We start from the raw sequence: 22293 nt of genomic DNA on the forward strand, positions 1-22293 counted from the left end.
CACTTTGGTTTCTCATCACATTTCTGAAGTAAAGTCAGAATAGAAGATTGTCATTACACCAAAGGTCCACCTAGCCCAGTATCTTTGTCTTTGATTGATATCAAAAGCAGATACACAGAGGAAATAGGAATCCATGAAGTTATCTCTACCTGTTTACTTGCTTCTTATAAGCCAAAGGTGGTAGTTCTGGACTGACCACTCTTGTGCTTGTGTGTTATACAAGAAGTTGATAACATGCATGGATTCCTCTATAGCAACAATGACTTTTACTTATTCTTTCTGGGTTTCCTGAAGTGTTTTGCAAGAGTAAACAACGTCATCTCCATTCTGCTAATGTCACAGACATGGTGAATGTCTAAAATCAAAGTAAGCTAACAGTCCAGTATTGTCTTACTATGCTAAGATGGCTTTTAACTAAATCTGGCTTTTCCTCTGGCAAAACTGTCAAGTATATACATAAAAACCTAGCAATTATCATTATATTCCTCCTAAAATAGAAAGCAGAAAAGACTTGGCTGAGAAAAGAAGACCATTTGTTCACCCAAAATCCACAAATAAAAGCCTTTTATGTTCTCAGGCTTACATGACACACACTAAAGCCTTTGGCTGAATTTCATCAGCACACACCATATGCAGGAAGGATCTTAATATCACACTAAGCATGATCTGCACCAACCCAAGCTGGTGAATAGAACAATAGGACAGCACATGCTGGAAATAAAAGGGCTGCAAGGTAAGATTGGCAGTTCACAAGCATATGCAAGAGCAAATTTGTGTACCCAAAATCCTGAAAACCCTCCCCAAAAATCTGGTGTAATGGTTCGTACCATTCCTACCTCTGGCTACACAGCTGGGTCTAACACTCTGCACCCCTAGCCACTGGAGCTCCCTTTTACTGTCTTTCTTTTTCTCATACAACCCATTCTTCCCTACTCCTATTCATTGCATGGCCACACATTCAGCTGAGCCAGCATAATGAAGGAGAGAAGAAGTGCAGTGCAGTGTACACCAGTTAAGATGCATGACTGGCCAGTGCAGTTCCTATATGCATATATGATGTAAAGAAAAGTGTACCACAAAAACATTGACTATATGGAATTATTTCTGAGCTGAAGGAAGACTGGAAACCTCAGACTAGAGGGACACTAATTCTCATAAGAAATGTAAAGCAACGCATGTTAACATGTATTGTGGCCATGCCCAGAATTTCAGCTGTATGGCAGCCGTTTCGCAATGAAAGCACTGGAGTATGACTTCAGTAAGGACCCAATCAGAAGAAAGTTAATATATGTCTAGAAATTCCAGGAAAAAACACACTCCACCAAAATCCATCCTAAAATCCATCCTAAATGGAAAAAAATGAGATTGTATCTGGGAAAACTGGCGTACAGTAACCTTACCCAACCCATAGCCTCCCTGGGCAGTTTGTGACACCAGTAGCTGCAGTTCCTTCCCTCATAGCCTCCACAAACAATGCCCAGTTGCTCAGATATTTTGTAGAAGAATTGAATTCACCCTCTTTCTGAACACCATTAGCTGACAGCATCATTTCTTAGCCCAGCAGAAGTTTCTTGCATAGTTCTCTGCCCAGTATGCTTAACCTATCTTTGTGTCTTTCATGTACTGAAAGCCTGACTAGGCCTGCTCAACCTGCAGATATATCCTAACATACATAAGCTATTGGTCTGGAATAAAATAGTCCAAAAGGGTGTCATATTTGATCTGTCCAGATAGCAAAAGCAAATGCCAATAAGGACAAAGGGCTGTAACTGAATGTGGAGTCAGCCAGCCCAAAAGCTGGAAAGAGTGGGGGGGTAGGACAATAGAAAGTATTGTGAAATTGCAGTATTATGTATGATTAAGTTCTCCAGCCTCCAAGCCCCTCAGGCGGCCTCACTGGAAGATGAAGGCCAGGAGGAGCTGCCATCCACAAGATGTTGCTTGTAAAGATCCTGAGAGAAAATGCATTTCCATTTTTAGTGTCTGTATCACCCCAGACATCCAGGAGTGAAACATCCCGCACAGCAACCCTTTCGTCACTGCCTAAACGAAGCGGTGGATTTTCCTCCTTTGCCTCCCTCCCCCCCTTTCAACCAATAGCAGAGAGCTCTCCCACTGCCTGATCACATCACAGGCGGTGGGCTCTGAGCCGATACAGCTGTATTAACCCTAAGCACCCTAAAGCATATGACTTTACCCACTCGCATTTGAGCTACTTTGATAATTTACTACCAACTTTATCTTTATCCTCACATTCTCTACTCACCCCACATAACTAGGAGAGAGAAACCATCCCTACTTGCTTTTGTCCCAATGAATACAATTACACAAACTATTTGCAGGGAGTTTTTACATGAATATATCAAACCTGTTCTGTGCAGGGGTCTGAACTGAGATAACAGCAGTCTGGCTTTACAATGTATAATTAAGTCACCAAAAAGTTGCTTTTAATGCTGATGGCCACTGTTAGCACATGCCTAGATAGAATCTGAAGCTGCCACAATGCCTGCAGATCACAGGAGCAGTACTCTCCTGTACTCCTTTCGTTATTGTTCCCCTTTCTATACAAATACATTAGTTGTATGAAGACACAGCGTCAGCAGGCTTCTGCTCTGAAACAGATAAAAAGAGGGCAAAACAGTGGGCATTTTTTTGGAAGATGAAACAAACCAGTTTTAATTGGACTCACACATAAATACATTATCAAAGACATTCAGACCTAAAGAGCAGATACAGATCTGGTTCAGCAAAGTATTCAAGTGTACATAGGACTTCAAGCACATAAATGGCTCTAGTGAAGGCCATGAAGCCAGTCAGGTTTAAAATTACACGTATGTTTTAAAAATTTTGCTGGACTGCAGCTATGATGAACAGGGATTTTGTGGTGAAGAAAGGATCAAAAGATACCACTGAATTCAAGGTCAGCAAATCTCTAATTGCAAATGACTCCTAGCCACCTGGAAAAAGCACTTATAACCCAATAATGCTTCTGTGGCAATTTGAAGGTTGAGCAATTATCCTTTCTCATACAGCTAGGAAGATCACAGATAAGTTTTTGTCGATCACCCTTTAACCACAGGACAATGCCATTTAAAACCCTATTTTAAAATTAAAAGTTTTGATGTTATCATGCAGGCTTTTCCAGCTCATCAAGATATTTTTATCAAAAGCTAAAAATACAAGCTCATTTCATCTGTTTATAGTACATAAAATGCTTTCAAAGTTTAAGCCATAATCATTTGATCGTTATGGCAGCAATAAGTTCCAGAAGCTCAGAGTATACCATACAATATTCGGATTGTTAGATCCAGGATTTAGAGTACATTTCGCAATTTTGCAATCAAATCTGCTGCCACAGACACTTCCTCTTTGCCAATGCAAGGGTAGGCAACGTTTGTCAGAACTAAATACACTATTGCTTTTTGCTAAAGGCACAACAAACCCATGCTGGCTGCCTTGTACTCCTGAATAATCTAACAATAAGAGGCTGGGCACACACAATAGAGGAAACTAGATTTCTCAAGGAAGGTGGAGTACAGCTTTGGAAGTTTATTATAAATGGCAAGTTGAGAAAAAAGATAATTTCAAAATAAGTATTAAAAGACCTCAATAAAATTCTTTCAGCTGATTAAATATGGAATCAAATCACAAATAGCACAAGCTGGCATTATTTGCTTATAACACAAGTCCACATTAACAAGCATCTGAGTGCCATGATCCAACATCACCTTTGCAGCTGTTTTCACCAGTGAGAAGCTTCAGCCTCCCATAAAGACCAAATCCGCTGGAGAAAGACAAGTTACTGTGAGGAACAGGCATAAGGAATCCACAGCCTACCCACAGCTACCTTGGACTGCACTGAGCCGTGTCCAAAAAGCTCATCAGTATTGCAAAATATACAAACAGTAGCACCGATTACTACTAGCTGAGGCGAGTCTTTACTCTGTTATCTCTTTTACCACACTTCAGCACTCACACAACTCTAGCTGAATTTAAATTCACAATTCCAACTCACTGTACCCAAGTGAGCTGCACAGTTTGCAAATGAGCTTCACCGCCTAATGCCCAGCTCATGGATAGTACATTCTGTGTCTCTTCATTTGCAGACTATTTTGGGTCATTTTCCATTGTTACTCTTGGAGAACAAGTAATTCAAACAGTGTACAATCTCCAACAATAGGAATGAAACATACGGCAATTTTCAGGAAGGTTTTTATGCCCTGATAATCCACAGCAAAGTAAGGTCTACCTAAAAACGAATTCCCTTTTCACATTCTTCTTAAGTGACCTGTGGTTCCTAACTTATTACCTGGCAGGCTTTCTGAACACGACAATTCCCAAATCCTTCTGTCTCTGGGGAACTCTTCCTATAACTGCATGTACAACATCGGTGATATCACTTAATGCAACATCCCTTATTGCTTGCACTTCCCCCAGAACTTTCTTTGGGATGATCTTCTGATTAGTCCTTCACTGGTAAAACCACAGGAGATGGAAAATTTTTGATCCAAAGTTTAAGATGGGGTTATGCCTACACAAATAATAGCAGTTGTTTACTATATTTACTCAATTCACAATTGTTTTTGCCCTGCTTACGTACACCATAAAAGTATACAAAATAAATGGATAAACTGGATTGAAAACAGCCTCCTGCAAAACAGTTATTTTAATGAAGGAATGTTATCTGATGGAAAATAGTAAGTCGAAACTTCCTGCCCTGCCACAACTGTATAGAGACTCTTATTCTCAACACAGCTGCTCTCTGTCTTCTGTCCCCCAAAGTTAGCCTCTAACAATGCTTTATATCCCTCGATAGAAGAATATAAGACAATTCATAAGGAAGCAGTTAAAACATCAATCCTTATAAAATAAGAAATAACTGGGTAAATAGAGAGTACTCAAGTAATTTCGTCATAGTTACGAAACATAAGTGAGGACTAAAATTAATCCAAGAAAGCGGCTCAAATGATGCAAATGCCTCCAAAATTTCAGAGAGTCTTGAAAAGAATAGATCTTCCTGCATTAATTATACAAATGGGACATCAAAGTCATTGGAAGGATTTACCAAGGGAAGAGCTGAGTATTCTTTAGCCATAATCAATGCACCAGATCATACTGGCTCTTGCCAGAAAGCAGCTATGCTCGAAATTTGCATCATTTATCTGAATTTAGTACTATTTTTGTGCACTTTTCTTATCTTATTTTTAAAAGGGGGGTGGGTGAGTAAAATTCTAGACCCACTGTGTTCTCCATATATGAAGTCATAAAGGTGGTTGCACTGCAAGGTTATTACAATCAAATTTGAATTAAAATAAGAAGTGTTAAATAGTGATATTTTAAAATCAAGGATTTCACTTAAAATTTTAAATTTAAATTAAATCAAAGTTAGGCATCCAAATGGGATCTAAAAACACAGAAAGTAAACTTGCTCTCTCCTTTTCCAGTCTATGAACAAAATCAGGTATAACATCTTTAAGGACATGGTAATCCAAAGTAAGCAGTTTTATAAGCTACAGACCCGTGACAAATCACAAGTTCCAAAATTAAAATACATTTTAATGCATTCACTTTCTTCATAGCAGATTTCAGGGAGCTTCTGAAAAAAATTTTTTTTTAATCCACGATGCCATTTTTATGCATTCTAATTGAATTTCAATTTCCATTCAAATGGAGCTTGACATAAATCATGAGCAAAACCACTAATTACATAAAAATACAGATGTTATGCAGGGCTGTATTAGTTTAAATATGTACCAATACGAAGAACTCTCATACTTATCAAAAATATAGTGCCAAATTATATTACACCAATGAATTAGCCTTTTCTGTAGGAAAATAATGAAAAATATATATGTAAGGCAGGTTACAATCAATTATTTTAATCAAGGTTTTCTGGCTCCCTAGCTAAAACCATGATTAAAAACAGTGATTTAAATCACAGCATTTGAAACCAGTCCACAACAATGTCTGCGATATGTCTCAATTATTAAAATCAAAATAAATACCTATAGGACTACATGACTCCTTTCTGTGAAGTCCCAAAGATCCTCATCTGAATCTCCAGCACCTAAACTGAGATGTCTAGGATGCTACAGCAAGATTTGTGCATTTCTGTACCTTTAACAGATAAGCCAGGAATTACAAAACAAGAAATGTGTGTTATGACATACACACAAAAAAGATTAATCCCTTAAGCTCCAAAATTATATACAGAATTTTAAAAGTTGATTTACTGATTTAAAAATTCATGTTTAAAAAACAAGTTTTTGAGCCTTTTGAAGTTTCCCAGTGCATTCACTGAAGCTGATGGATAATTCTGAGTGTGTGTCACTGGAGGCAGACTTGGGCTCTGTGACTTACACTAAGGCCTATTCACATCTATGCCAAGTATTTGTACAATACTATATATATTATGTATCTTTGACACACAGTAAGAAATTGTAATATATTTCCTAACAGTGAGCTCAAAATCATGTGTTGGATGTTGCTTAATATCTCTTTAAGCCAAAAATCACTGGGGATAGCTTGCTTACAAACAGTCACACCACACTTTCCCTTTGGAAAATAATGGAAATTGAGTCAAAGGTGGCTAAACAGTAACAAATCCTAGCTGTAGGATTTTTACAAGAACTATGATTAAAAGGAATTTTACATCCATTTTATTCATCCTGCTAACTTCTTACGAAGAAGTCTGCGAAGTCTGTAAATCAGCTCAGACATTCTGGATACCAGTGACAATCACCTCCATATCTAATGAAAGAACAGTTACGTCCCGAGTATAAAATTGCATTAACAGTTAGAGAGCCTTTCAGAGAGGACTATAAAGCAAATTTGCTTGTTCTTGATTCTGCTGCTTTGTTGTTTCAAAAGCAACTCCCCCAAATCCCCCTGTGCCACCAAAAAACCCAGCAGTTTTCTGGGCAGTCAGAGAAGATACTGATTCTAATTTTTTCCTGCTCACCTTTTTCTTCAACTGATAGTCAGCTCGGCTCTTCTTCAGTTTTACCACAAGCTCTGTTGGAAGTTTCAGATATTTACTGGGAGCTTTACTGTTTCTTATTTGAAGAGATAAGGATATTGAGTAATTAACAAAGATATCTTTCTCCCACGAGTTCATTAAGCATTAAGCTTATTATTTATAACACAATAGAGCTCAGATCCCCAGTTGTGAGCCAGAATGCCATTCTGTTAGACTCGGTACAGATAGGCATGAAAGAAGAAAGCATTTGTCCCAGAGAACTTGCATTCTTTGAAGCAGAACATAACGTGCAAAGCAGACAAGGGCAAACATACAAAACAGTATTGTGAGATCTCCACACGGAGGCCGGCTGCTCGGGGAACAGCTGCACCGAAGATTATTTACGCACATGTAACACTGGGCATTTTGGAAATGCTGGCCCACGTCTTGTCTGTGCTGTAACCTTCTTAACTCACAGCAGAGACCATCACAAAGGCAGGGACTGAGCATGTGTGCTCTGTGCTTCTTTCCAAGCAGTTTCACTGGATATTTCAGCATATGTGGGACACAAGTACCTATTTCACTGAAGCAGAGGAAACTGTGAAAGCCTCCATCCTCACGTTAAAAAACGATGCATTTTCCAAAAGAAAACTCTTGCTAGGTGATTGTAATGCTTCAGTTTCTTTTGGATAGGGATTTTTTTCTTATCCACCTAGAAAGCCTGCTTTTCATTTGAAATGCAATTTCTCAGTTAGTTCAGGCACTTCACTAAAACCATCCAACCCTTCAGAAGAAAAGGTGATCAGTGGTAATTAAAACTTCCTTACAAGTAACCACACAATGAATGAAGAGAGAAAGAGCTGAATCTCAGGTAGTGAAATACCATAACGTTCTTCTTCCTGAAGTGCTTTACAGTGGAAGCACTGAAGTGGAATACCCAAGAGGAAATCTCTTTGAGGAAAAGGGAAATCCAAAACTGCGTTCAAAGACACACAGTCTCTCCAGGCTTTCAAGAAGGATCTCAGAGCCAGAAGACTGCAGGTTCAAGTTCCATCAGCGCAGACCGAAGGCACCACCTCCTGCGCCCGCCTCGAGGGTGGGGAATCCCTACGGCTGCTTCGCTGTCGGAGAGACTTTTCACTTGGTCTCTTGTGCATTCAGGTAGAAATTCAAGCCAGCACGGTACTTTCTAAAAATCAAGGTCTGACTAAACTAGGCTGCTTATTTTCAAATATCCACACCAGTTTACTTTTCAGCAGCCCTAGTGAGAATTCACTGACGAAATGCCCCAACGGAGAACCAACAAAGAGGGTAAAAACCTGTCGCTGTGGCCCATTTACTTGCCTCTGCTTCACACACTAATGCTAACAGAAATGCAAGGACAGCGCCTACTCTCAGTCTTCACTCCACTCGGCTGTTTTGTAAATGAAGCAGTTTGAGATGTTGGAGGCTGAAGAGACGTATTATAAAGCCAAATACTACCCTTTCAGAGGTACCTGGCCCTCTCAGGGGTGAAGAACAAGGATTCGGTAGACTACAGGTGCTTGAATTTCTCCTTACACAAGTTAAAATCACTCAAATTTTCTAGTTTTTATAATGACTTTATCAGCAGTAGATAAGACTCGGGTAGTAATGCAGTGCTTAGGACTGCATTATCTAAGCACAACACCATCTTCAATTTGCTTATAACCACAAATTACTGGTAAGCTAGGGCAGTGTTACTATTTTAGTTTACTGGTAGAGAACAGATCCTTGAGACTGACGTACCTACACCAATACGCAAAACACATACGACAGAACAGGAAGCCACGCTCAGATTTCCCAGGTCTAAGGGAGAGCTGTAACCACTAAATAATCACTCCTCTAACAACATGGAAACAATAAATCATGAATACCCAAAATGACAGAAAATAATTAAAAAAAAATAGAAGTATGAGGCACTTTTTCTGACTCTAAATTATAGCATGATTTTAGAAATAAGGTACAATTTGCAGATTTTGAAAGATACCCTTCAAAGAGTCCATTGGATAGGTGCTCAAAAAATACCGGGGGAGGGTGAAATGAGGCTATCATATATGGAACAGAGACATGATACAGGAGATCTTAATTTAAAAAATGAAACAAAAACATACAGTATCCATCGCTAAGCAGCCAAGCACACAGGTTACAACTTGTCTAAAATTTACAAATAATAGATGTCTACACAACTGCTTGTCTGAAAAGACAATATGAACCGTAATAAAATGTGTTACTATCTAGTTAGCACACAATGAAGAGCAAAGAAAGCTTAAGACAGTCAAAGCAGGCAATCATGATGTTACATAATAAACCTGACACTGTTTAAAACTCAGACTAATGAACTAGATATATTATTCACATTACTCTTTTACTGTGACCCAAGAAAAATAACTTTCCTGTCTTTGACAGGATCTTAAAAACTCTTAACAATCCAAGCCATTGACATCAGTCTTGTCATCTTCCAAAACCTTCACTTTTCTCTGATTTGACTTTTAAATACCACCCACTTGTCCCCTGCACTGGGGCTGCTCTACATCCATCCTGGTCATTTTGCCTTATAGATCACATCTAATTTATCAAGCTGCCATATGAAATAAAATGAAAACACGAACACCACCCATTTCATGTCTACAAAGCTATTTACAGGCATTTTATCCTTAGATTTCCCACTGACTTCAATTTAAATCCTAAAGCTAATGCACTGTGCTCATCTAGCAGTGTCTAAGGAGTTGGGATAACTGAATTATGAACTCTGTAGCCTTTGCATATTGAAAAAGGCTGTCTTATAAAATCATAATAAAAGGGCACTGACTGAAATGTTTGTTTAAAAAATAATCTGTAAACCTATTCCAGGTAATGTATGTGGAGTGAAGGAAATATTTTAATAACATAAATAAGGTAGAGGAGTATCATGGACCCAACTAATATTAACAACAAAAAAGGGAAATCAATTATTTTAAGTATTTAAGTATATAAGTATTTTTTCTTCTGAATTTCATGGGTGTGCAAAAGGAAAGAGTGCAATATTCAGGTTCATGTTATGCAAAGTGTTTAACCCCTGTATTAAGAGGCATTTGATTCTCCTTTAAATCATCCAAGAAAAGCTGCCAACAAGCCTCCTATTTATTTAAAGTAAAAGAAATGAGAATACTGTAGGTCGATATTAAGGCAGACAACAGGTATCTTTAGTGGGTACAAGGCTTCCTTTCACATTATATTAATCAACCAAACCTGATACACTTTAGTCTATCAAATTTCCTCACCTCCAACTTTCTTTGTTTCAAGGAAAGCTTCCTCCAGCAATCTACTTGAAAGTAATCATGGGAAACTGACAGCAATATATCACATAAAATAGATGCATAGTATGAATGTGATTCTCTCCTAAACGAACTTGCATTAAAAAAACACCTTTTCAAAGAAAGGTAAAGCCTTAGAAAAGATTGATGTGTCTGATTCAGTCAGCAGGAGAGAAGTGAAAGCAATATGGAACAGCTTACTCTAATTAAAATGTACTCTTCGGTGCCAGCAAGAAAGACTTTGCAGTATTTAAGTCAACTTTTGCACAAAGCTAAAGCAGCAACTGCTTTATCTTTGAAGACACTCTATTAAAGAGAATGCTTCATTAGTTTCATTCATCTGAACTTATAAACACATGCTGGTCCCACCTTCATTTTTTTGTTTTAGGGAGTTTTGTTCCAAAATGACCAGAAACTCCATGCTGTATCTACCTACAAGTAGCTGTCCACAAAAGAACAGTATACACAGTGACAAGTACTTGCAGATTTCTAATCAGTGCACAATAAACTGTTAAGAGCAGGAGCTTTCTTGTTCTGTATACTGGTAAGGCAATTTGCCCAGCAGAACCCAATTCTGACGAAAACATCTTGGCACAAGTAGCAGATTAAATTATGCATTAAAATCTACATTATCTATGGCTTCAGTCTGGAACCTAAGAAGCAATTCTAGCAGAGATTACGGCTATAAAGCAGTGACTCTCTAGATTTTTTGCTTGATGACTAATGTACAACCTTAACCTATCATTTTCTAGGGGACAATATGCGACCTTGAGTCACATATCAGGAAAGAGGCCACAGTGCTAGACGACTGTGCCACTCTCTGAGAACCAGCTCTGACGTGATCCAGACACTTCCATCATGGAACACCACTATTTCAGAAACAAGTGCTGCGACATGCTTAATAAAACAGCATCAATGCCCGACGTCAATGTATTGTCCAAGGTCCCTATGCCTTGCAGCTCCTCGCTCATTATGCCCCCAAAATATTAGTAATTCAAACTAATTGGATTTCTAGATTATTCTCTTGTCTCAAAAGGATCCTCTGGGTGCCTGAAGTACCTCACAGATCTCTCTGTTGGTTTATAAGTCTTCAAAGACTTTTTAGAGGTTCCTGGATTCTTCCTTAACTGATCAGGCCTGTGCATGTTCAGCTCCAAATCCAGTTATAGCGGAATAGTATCATCTAGCAGACATGAAGGCATGATGTTCAAAAAATCTGCTTTTCCTTTCCCACTTCGCTATGTGTCTGATTACATGTTCTCAGTCGATTTCAGATAACCTGAGCTTCACTTGACTCATCCACAGAGCACAAACATTATCTGACTTTGCTTTACATTGCACTCTTTAATCCCAGGTTCTCAAAGCTAAGTACCAGTACAAAACATACAATTTCTCCTTGAAGGAAACGAACATGGGTGGAAAACTATTTCGTGGTACAAGGACATCTGGAGCCATTTTGAGTTTTCGAACTATACTGGGTAAGTCATTATAGATTAGAAGCAGCATTGAGCACAAACTGAAACACAGGAAGTTCTGTCTGAATCTAAGGGAATTTTTTCTTTTTTTTTTTTTTTTAAACCATGAAAGTGACAGAGCACTGGAACAGGTTGCCTTGAGATGTTGCAGAGATCCTTAGAGATATTCAAAAGCCATCTGGACAGGGTCCTGGGTAGCCTACTCTAGGTAATCCTGCTTGAGCAGGAGTGTTGGCCCCTTCCAACCTCAGCTACTCTGTGATTCTGTAAGATTAGAGTGCTAAGGCTAATCCAGAAAAGCCAGAGAAGTATCAGAAATTTCAAAAGATTTTAAAACTACCACAGGCAGAGATGAGTACCCATAGTGAATCAGTAATTTATAAGCTCTCTTTTAAAAGCACTAAAACTCAACAATAAAATAAGTTCATTCTCCTCCCTGGTTTTCCTCTTTCTCTTTCTTTCCCTTCAATTCTTTTTCTTCTTCTTCTTCTTCTTTTTTCTTTTTCTTTTTTTTTTTAATAAAGTTTGTTGTGATTCTGATCACAGTATCATTGTCTGATCAATCTACTGGAGGCACAAGCCTGGTGGTACTCCTTTTGAAAGATAATGTAATTAAATTAAAATGTTAGAGAGTAGCAGAAAGAATTAATTTCCTCTGACATTGTCCTCTTTTGAGTACTTAAACCTGTGCAATTATACATGGAGAAAATGGAATCTACTAACTTTGAAACCTCAGATTTCATCAAGCAGACACTTTCTCAGTGCCTATAAAGGAAAATCAGCCCTTTTAAAAATCCTGTCTTTGGGGAAAAGTCATTCATTCATATTAAAATGTGAAAGTGTCTCTTCTCATCTGCAGTACCAGTCACAGATACACACGCGCAAAAAAAAGCAAAGATGGTTCACAGAGATTATCCACAGTTCTAAAAAGATACAATTGATTTTAGTTAGTTTCAACCAACTGTTCATGAGCCTCAACAAGCGATAGGTTTCAGAAAGAAGATGGCATACTTACTGCTTGAGGCAGACACTTCTTTCGGACTGGAGGACATGGGCTGAGCACACATCTGGCAGAGACAATCCCTTCCATTAAAGGTAACCCGATCACCTGGTGGAAATGGGCGCCTGAAGAGTTAAAGAGAAAAATGTATTTTAGCCAAGGTTATGCCAGAAATCATCTTCTGTTCCCTGTGTCTCGAGTTTGCTGCCTTCCCCTAGTACAATCAATATTTTACAGAAACTCAGGCCAAATGATTTCTGCAGTGTGGCCTTGGCAAAGGCAGGCACTGGAAGAAATCCAATCCACAGATTCAAGCAGAGCAGAGGTTAGACTGGCCTAGTATTTTGGTTTCAAAAAGTTATCATACATACTTTATCTGAAGAGGAGAAGACAGTAAAATCCTCTTAGACACAACAGTTGCATTTTTGATAATCTCAACATTGTAGGTAGCAAACAGTACAGAAAAGTATTCAAAGGAACAGTCTGAATTGGTCTTGGGGCCAGTGAAGGAATGTGGAACTATTCACTGATAAATACACTGACTTCATCTGTATTGAGCAATGAAAGCTATCATCATATTGCAGTGGATTCGCTGCTTCACATAAAATGAAATGTTATCCATATTCCTTTTCCTAGAGCTTTAAAATAGGTATCCACATTACAGAACCATCGCTATAATTGCTACCTGTGCAGATGGCGTCAGGAGAAAGGTAAAGGCTGCACAGACTATGGAAGATGAGTTTATCTGCTGAACCCCACAAAATCTTAAGAATGCATGCCAGGCAGAAGTTGACATTGCTTTTAACTCTTATTTGGTGCATAAAACTGAAGACAAACAACGTTTTGTATGAGCATTTTCCTAAAATGAGAAACTTCCCTAAGTACAAATCTTTTGAGAGGTGAGAAGCTTTAGCTTCTGAGTACCTACCCCCTATATCACACCTCATTCCAAAATTGTGCTTAGCAAATGAACATCATTTCTTTTCACAAAAGGAAACATTTAAGGCATAATTCTAGCTTCCCTTCCACTGCCATTCCTAAGTGTGTCATAAACAAATCAGCAGCAATATTGCCTTTCATGAATCTATCCAGATGACTCATCTTTTGTTCATTCAACATAAAAAGGCTGGTGCAAGACAATATACAGAAAATTGATGCCATATTTCACACCCATATCATCTATTTTCACATTGTATTTGGGAACTAAATCTGTAACATACACAGGATATGAATCCCCAATATGCAGTCAATTCACACATAGTATTTAAAAACAAATAGAAAAATGATCAAAATACTTTATATGGAAGAGTCTTTAAAAATGTACCAGACTACAGGCCAAAGTACTTAATTTACTAGTCAGACACATCTATGAAAGACTAGGGTAGCACCTGACAAATACGCCACAGGTATCTGCAAGTGTCATATGACGGTATCTCCAACAAGGTGCTATCTCAGAATGTGGATTCTTGCCTTTCTTGTTCATGTCATCCCTCCTGCATTAGGTTTCAGACAACTCAATTGCTCTTAATTACTGGGAGAGACAAGCTCCTTCCAGTCTAAACATTCTGACTTCTGGAGAACTCCACTGTCCTAGTCTTCCCCAAGACCACAAAGCAACAGGTTCTGTCTTTTGGGTCCTCCCTCTCTATGAAATCTATCTATATCTCTGTCTCATGCTTCTTATACATCCCTCATGTAAAACACAAACTTACTTAAAAGATCAGTTTTATTTGCAGGGCTCAGAACTGCAGAAATGAACAGCCTGATAGCCCTAATAATTTCAGCTTAGTAAACTGCAAGTACGAATAGTACAGTTCGCTTTCTGCAGAATGATGATGGCACCATAGTATCACTTTGCTTTCACTTGATATTTAGATTATTTTCACTACTATAAAAAATGTGCCCCTACTACAAAAACCTACGAAAGCTTTATTTCTTCAAGTATATCCAAAACACTATACTGGTCTCCATAGCAATAAGGCACATACTAAGACAGATTAAATTCTATCCTAATATCTGTGCCTAGAGCCAGCTAATAGAGACCACCATACCTAGGGACTTCGGATAGAGTATAGGCTGTAAAGCTCAGCTGAGATTTTCAAGTATGGAACTGCTCGAATGAACAAGCTATGAGATCACGTGGAAGATTTGCCATAGTCTCCCCTAAATTCTGAAATAATATCTTAGTGAAAGTTAAAACAAAAATAAAAGTTAAAACTCCCACCTTTTGGCCCATCCATACAGCTAACTTCTTTGTATCCATTGTAGAACTGAAGATTGATTCTTGTACTGGGAACAGGAAATAGTACTTGGGGAGGAGAGGGAGAACACAGTTGTTTCCAAGCCATGTGTTTTTACATGATGTTCAGATGAGTCTTAGTATGTTTTCAGTTGTTTAACTGTTCTTATAGCCCAACCAACTTCTGAATTGTACTATGCAGGATTTTCCTTTGCCTCATTTTTCCCATCATACTAGGGTGATCACCTCAGTTCAACTCAACACATGTCTATTATCTCAACATGTCAGCCCAATATTCAATTCAATTCCCTCACATATCGCTATCTGAGAACAGTGAGCTATATGTAATAGAAAAGCTTTGTGTCCTAAATAAATCTGTGGTGTTTTGAAGACTTGCTGCAGAACTTTTCTAACCAAACATATCCTAAAGCGAAATATGCCTTGAGACTTGTGTCTCAGGGTGATGCCATTCTCCCTGTGTTTCTTGTACTGGGTTAATGCAATGCTAGTTGAAAGGGATCACTTACTTGCAAACAGTACAGGCAAAGCAGTTTGGGTGGTAAGTTTTTCCCAGAGCTGTCACTACTTCTCCTTCAACGAACTCCCCACAACCGTTGCAGCGGGTACCATACATGCGCTGGTAATCCAGGGTACAAAGATATTCCCCGTTCTTAATGAAAAAGCCTCCTTGTGCCAGGTCACAGCCACACACTGAAAAGATAGAAAGAAAAAAACTCAGACAGATTGGAAAAGTATACCTAGTAAGGAGGTCAGCAAGTCCATGCTGCCAACAAATGAGATGAGCCTGGTGTCTTGGTCCCTTCCACCAGATTTTTGCCTTCTCGTCCTGTCACTACGTGCCTTGACATCCCAGCAAATTCTCTGACTACAAGAGAGTTTGTAATAAAGTTTCTTGGAGAAATCTGCATAACCATAACTTCATGCCCTTAATCCTAGCCAAAACTTCAGTTACCTCACACCATCCAGTTAATATATATAGAAAAATGGAACTTGAAATTCTCATTGGTATGCTGTTAAAGATATGATTAGGCCTGAGAAGAAGATTAGGTCTGAGTAGAAGATACTAGCTCTCATGTAACTGTTTTTATGATTTCCAGTCACTAAGAACTCTTTCTGTTGCTCTTTTTTTCTTTTAAATTTGGAGTTACAAGGGACACATACCACATTAAAAAGAAAAAAAAACCCTCACAAAAAAACTCCCACCCAAATGCTTAGGGTTCATGGCCTCCACTGATTGTCTGTTGTATTGAGTCTGCCTTTCTGATCTCATTCTAAGATCATGGCTTAAACTAGAAAGCTCATTCTCTGAGCAGGTGAATCTTAGGACTCCTTAGCACGAACATCTATTGGACTTGCAATAACTGCCACTGCCCCTATACTGGGGGAAACAAAATCTTGAAAACATAGCCTCAAAGCAACCAGAATTACAGTGGATGCATGTTTTAGCCTAGGAAAGACATCGGAGACAGGTCAAGTACATTTATATCCTATCAGAGCAAGTTTGTGGTAAATATGGGCATGTTCTTAGAGGACTTCAATAAACAAGGCCTGCCTTTTAAGATACATTTTGCATTGCATTTGCTCCTGATCATCACCACTTCACAGGTTATGGGGAACAGGGAGCTTTACAGACTTCTTATTCTTGCATACACTTATGATGCAGAGCTTAAGGACAAAAGATAGCATGAAAATAATGAGAAGAGCTCTAGCATGTTGCCACTTGCCTGTCCACATATATGTTCTACCTACCCAGTCAAAACCACACAGAAAACAACCAAACCCTACAGCAGAAAGCTATTTTCACCAAGATCTTTAATCAAGGCTTAGAGGAGGTCTCAGTCACATGCACAAGGACCTAATCTTTCTATCTGACAAACTTCAGTGGCCATTGCTCCTTCCATGCTCCCAACAGAGATGTTGCTTAAGTTTAGCATGAACTTACAGTGATATGGAACTGTGGATCCTATTCTAGGAGCTCCTATTCACTTTGCAGCAATCCCAAAAGCATTTCCAATATCTGTGGAATCTGCTTACTTCAACACATCTTCTGTACACCACTGGACATTGTGAGAGTCTGCCTTCAATAAGCTGAAGTGCTTACAGGAGTATTTCTGATGGAGGAAGAGATTAAGCCACAGGACAGAATTCTGGGTTCCTGGGCTGGGCACCCAATCCTTTTCCCAAGATAATGGCAGCATCATGCTATACGACATCATGCAAATCACTTCACTTCTATTTCCTGTGAAAAGGCCTGCACATGTCAAGATCCCCAAGCTGGCTTTGCAAATGGAAGTAGTTTTACTGCCCCAGTGATAGGCTGCAGCAGAACTCATAAGTCTTGCTGTAAGGCAGGGCTTTGTTAGTTCAGGTTCAACACCCTGCCAGCTCAGTTATCCTGCCAAAATCTCTGCATGGTCCCACACTGTAGTATGTGAATGAACCTACTCGTTTGGAGAACTCAATTTACAATGTTGTATTGCGCTGTATAGACAAATACCCTAACCCCCAGACTCAATCAAAGGTGGCAGATGCAAGTCCTCCAGTTTGTCCCAATGTTCTGGAGGACAGATGGCAGTAATATTGAGGCCTACAGCAACAAGAGTATCAAAAACTGTAACTACACAGCAAAGAAATAAGTCAGCCAGTTGATTTCCCATGGAATACAGTGCTGTAGATGATAAATAAAATGGTCAGGAGGAAAAAAAAATCCACCCAAGAGACAAATTCCACACAGCACCTGGACTAGAGGGGATTTTCCCAGAGGTATTCACTGGTTTACGGCAACCAAAGCCATCACTTACAATTCTTTCTTCTAAGAGCATGTGGGAAAGTCTCATAAAGAAGCTAAGAATGCATTAACTACTTTTTGTCTGGGTTGAAGCAATCTCTTTAACTCCAGACCACAAACAGGATGGTCCTACCCACTCTCTGGTCTAGGCTGCAATATCACAGTACAGCCAACAGGGCAGAACCTAACTTTTTACTCAGCTTCCTGGCTCAAGTATTTTAAATACGAATATCAACTTGAACTGTTAAAGCTTATATTGGATTAAATTATCAAAGAGGAGAACAAGAGTATTAGGAATTATTATGAAATATTTCCTCCTCTACCCCATTTTCATGTTGCTGTGAATCTACAGTGCTAATTGCCTTATACTTGAAAAGCAATAGGTGTATGTGTAAGTCAACCAATGCAGGACAAACGAAGAACCTTTCAGTCTTGAAATCATCCCACAGGTCTTTAATGGAGGGTTGTATGTGCTTTAGTTTCCTCAAAGGCAAAATATAGTAGCTTGCCTCCAGGAGGTTATAAAATAAATACATCCACAGCACAAGGGACTCTGCCCTTCTCCCCATCACTTGTCCATGAAAGAAGTAGTTTGTACCAGTGCAATCTTGCTTTCACTTCAGGGACTGGAGATGAGCAGAGGAAAAAAATATGATTCTATAAATAGAACAGATATTACAATTTCATATACTTACACACATTTTTCCTGCAATTGCATGCTTTCTTTTAAGAAGTTGCATGCTGGTGCTTCATTTTGAAACAATGAATATTTTGGAAATGTTGTACAGTCTAGGTTAACTCCTCCATCTCCACTCCCCCAGATAATGCTGAGCTGTTCCACCACCACTGCATCAATACTTTTCCCATTGCTTTAGAAAGTACGGGCTTTCAAAATGTTCGGGGTAATTTTACTATACTTATTGAGACATAGGCACTGGGAGAAGGCTGTGGTGAAGAGAGTCAGCCATTAAAAATCCTTTGAGTTCAGATGACTGTAGTACTGCAGACATGTCCCAACCATATATACTTTATGATATAGGCAACCAAACTACACAGCAGCATATTGGATGCTGAATAAAGCAAATGGGAATAAAGAGAAATGCCTGTATTCTGGACAAGCTAATGTCCCAAGACCTGCTATTGCCTTTCAGTGGCTGATCTGCACTTACATTAGTCTTCTGTATTAGTTACCAGGCATATTATACCCACCATAGTACACGGATTAGATAAACAACTCAAATACTTGAATATAGGCTTGTAGCCATATACAGTGCTAGTCATGTACAACTTTACTGGGAAAAACAGTTATACTGTTAAAACAATGAAGAACCTGTCAAGAATTTCTTTGGCTAAATAGCTTTTCACTGTTAAAGCTTTTTCACCTACCAAAACAGATCACACCCAGGTGCCTGTTTTGGTCAACACAAGAGACAGAGAGCACTCCATCCCAGGACAGCCAGTCCCCATGGAAGGAAAATGCCATGGGAGACACGAGACTGATTTTCACATTTCTGCTTTAACTTGGGTTGAACAAAAGACTTGAATCTACCTATTCAACATCCCACAGTAGCACCAAAAATACTGGACTACTTGCTTCATCAGAGGCTTTAAAAAAAAAAAAAAAAAAAAAAACCTTTATTCACTTCTCTGAGAGAGCATAAATAACACCTTTTGGATGACTTTTTAAAATATATACAAACGCATATACATGGCAGTTCCCAGGCTCTTTGGTTTCAGCCACTGTATATTGCTGAATGTCTGCAACTCAGTAAGAGAAGCTACTCTTCACAATGGCGTAGGATGTTAAGCCTTACTCTGCAAGATACTTCATCATGTCCTTCCTCATAACATTTGAGTATCTCCAGATCATATATCAGAAATTCTGATTATTAAGGGATAAATAAATCAGCAGCATTCTAGATCCCTGCAGTTATAAAGTCCTTGAAAAATTAGAATAAGAAATAGAGAAAAAAATTATCAGGGGAACTGGGATCAGTTTCCATCTCTGCCACAAATTCCAAGCGCAATCTTGAGCACAACAATCATTCTCTCCCCTGTTATAATGGGCTAATGCCCTACTAGTTACCTGTCTTGAAAATTAAAATTGCAAGATGTTTGGAGCAGGAATTGCAAATTTTCTTTGTTTGCTTAATGCCATGCCCCCAAAGGTCTAATAAGTGTTATTGTAACAATAATTAACAGAATACGAATAAATAGAATGCACTAAAATGCAAGTTAGAATTGAAGCAGTACCGTGCTAGCACTCCTCAGGTTTCACATTTCTCCATAGAACAGAGTTAATATTTTATGTGCAAACAAATTACATTTCACGGTCACACTGAATCCACAAGCAGACAAAACTGAGTTATCAGTGACTTAGGAGAATTACAGAGAACTATTGTTCACGCTCTGTTATAATGCTGCAAAATGCTCTAAGCTGGTTTTCAGGTATACCTCCAGGAAGAAAAACCTCTTTCACTCTTCCATATTTTTCTATGCATCCCCTTTCTGTTTAAAATATTCTTTACAAAATTAACAGCACAACATTATGTAACAACATTAGGCAGAAAATAATGTGGCCTCTACTCCACATCACCACTTGGTCTTAGACCTTTCCTGAGTTGGGGACCATCTAGACGTTTTCCACTGAAGGTCCAGATGCAAAGCCTAAGCCTACTGACCACTGACTTGCTTTTCCAAGTTACCTTTGGTGGATCCTTACAATTAAATCCTTGAGAAACCTAGAATAATTACTTTAATGCCTAAAAGCTATTAGGGATTATCTTAGTATTCAGATTGTCAGATAGTGTGATTACAGTGAATGAATTGCAGTATTATTACTGCCTACAGAGTGGTCGATATTAGATGCTTCAGAAGGTGCTAAATTTCATAAAGAGCTATGAAGTACTAATGTATCTACATGGAAGTTTCTTCCTAACCTCCTTTAGTTTCTATTTTAGCTTGTAGCTAAAGTCAAAGTCCATATACATTTCAGCTTCAAGCTGAAGGCACTCAGCATGCTACTGGATCTGTCTCATAAGCTGTATATATGATCTCTCTGGCTCTTTACTATGGTTCCCAGTTCTACCATTGAGTTACTGAGTTTTGAAAAACTCATTTAGTCATCATGGCTCACTTTACCTGCCTAGCCAATTGCTCTCATAAGGCAGGATGATTCAAAGTGACTTTCAACGGAACCTCTGTTAGCTTCTTCTGAAAATCCAGCTTCAATGTATCATACAGAGGTCCGGGGCAGATAAATCAGTGCTTGCAAAAAACACCATAAACATGAAATGAAAGCGCTCACACTTTCACAATTATTAAGCTCTCTCTCTTTGCTTGGTCACAAAGATTCAAGCCTGGTGAGTAAAAAGGGGGATATAATTTTTGGGAAGTTTTTAAAGGCCATCATCACGGTTATTAAAAAGCAGCTCCCTCTCTTACCCTTTATGAAGGCTCCTTTCAGCTTAATCTCTTTTTCTCTTTGTTTGAACAATTGAGAATGAGTTAAATCCTCTCACACTGAGAAGTCATGAATTCAAGCACAGGTAGAACTGCTCATGATGTGAACCACCATCTCACTCATCATTTTTGACATACTCACAACAGTAAGCAAACACCAAACTGCAGGAATAGAGGACAAGTCCTGGCAACCCCACACAACAGATCTGATCAAACAATTTAGCACTAATCACAGCTTTGGGCTACATGGGCCAAATAAGGGTCACCCAGACTGTTAACATCCATGGTCAAAAAACATTGCTCCATCAGGCTGCCTTCACTTTCAGTCATAGACAGATTGGATCAAAACCAATAAACATGACTGTATCCATGACTGCTGTACAATTTGCTGTAGAAAAAAGGAGGGGATTTAAGCAACTCTTATTTTTGGTAGCTGTGCTGAAGTCATGATTCTGACAACAAATCCCCTCAATCTCAAAAATAATGCCTTAGCACACTTATTTATGACCATTGTAGAAATATCACAGAAAAGATGGACTGCTTGTCATTGTTTTTATTTAAAAGAAAGACCATCTGCCCAGCATCATTCATGCCACCAACATCAGCAGAGGCAAGGAAGAGAAAACAGCTGTGATCAATACATATGCACAACAAATCCCAACAGTGTGATCTAGGCAATTACTGTGATACAAATATCATGCCATCAATGAAAAAAGAATTCCAAGACAATGACAGTTAATAGGAAACATCAAATTATGTTCCCTTGGTTTTTTTTATGCTGATGGGAAAAACATCTTCAAAGGAATTAATTAGCGGAACCAATAATGATGCACAACTCATGCTTGAGAAGGCAAAAAGCAACAGGCATTCTGTAGGCATCCATCATTTGGAAATAGTTCTGTGATCAGGAATTATGTCAGCCAAGCAGTTCTACAGCAGAATAAGTAACACTCCCCTAAGAACCTTTCCTGCTTGACAGGATGGAAGAAATTTGATTTTACATGACCAGAATCTGCTTTCTGAAAGAGATGACACT

At 38.7% G+C, this 22293-nt stretch overlaps 1 protein-coding gene across 1 annotated transcript in view; it reads right to left on the minus strand.

Moving 5' to 3' along the window:
- ABLIM1 (actin binding LIM protein 1) overlaps nucleotides 1-22293 on the minus strand; it is a 233204-nt gene that overhangs the window by 85606 nt on the left and 125305 nt on the right. Inside the window, exons 4-5 of the mRNA XM_064514270.1 lie at nucleotides 15514-15697; nucleotides 12763-12872 (exon numbers count right to left, since the gene is read on the minus strand). Coding sequence (XP_064370340.1) covers nucleotides 12763-12872; nucleotides 15514-15697 — 294 coding nt within the window. The remainder of the gene's footprint in view (nucleotides 1-12762; nucleotides 12873-15513; nucleotides 15698-22293) is intronic.

This window comes from Dromaius novaehollandiae, chromosome 6 (assembly GCF_036370855.1).
Source record: "Dromaius novaehollandiae isolate bDroNov1 chromosome 6, bDroNov1.hap1, whole genome shotgun sequence".
In the NCBI taxonomy this organism is placed as follows: Eukaryota; Metazoa; Chordata; class Aves; order Casuariiformes; family Dromaiidae; genus Dromaius; species Dromaius novaehollandiae.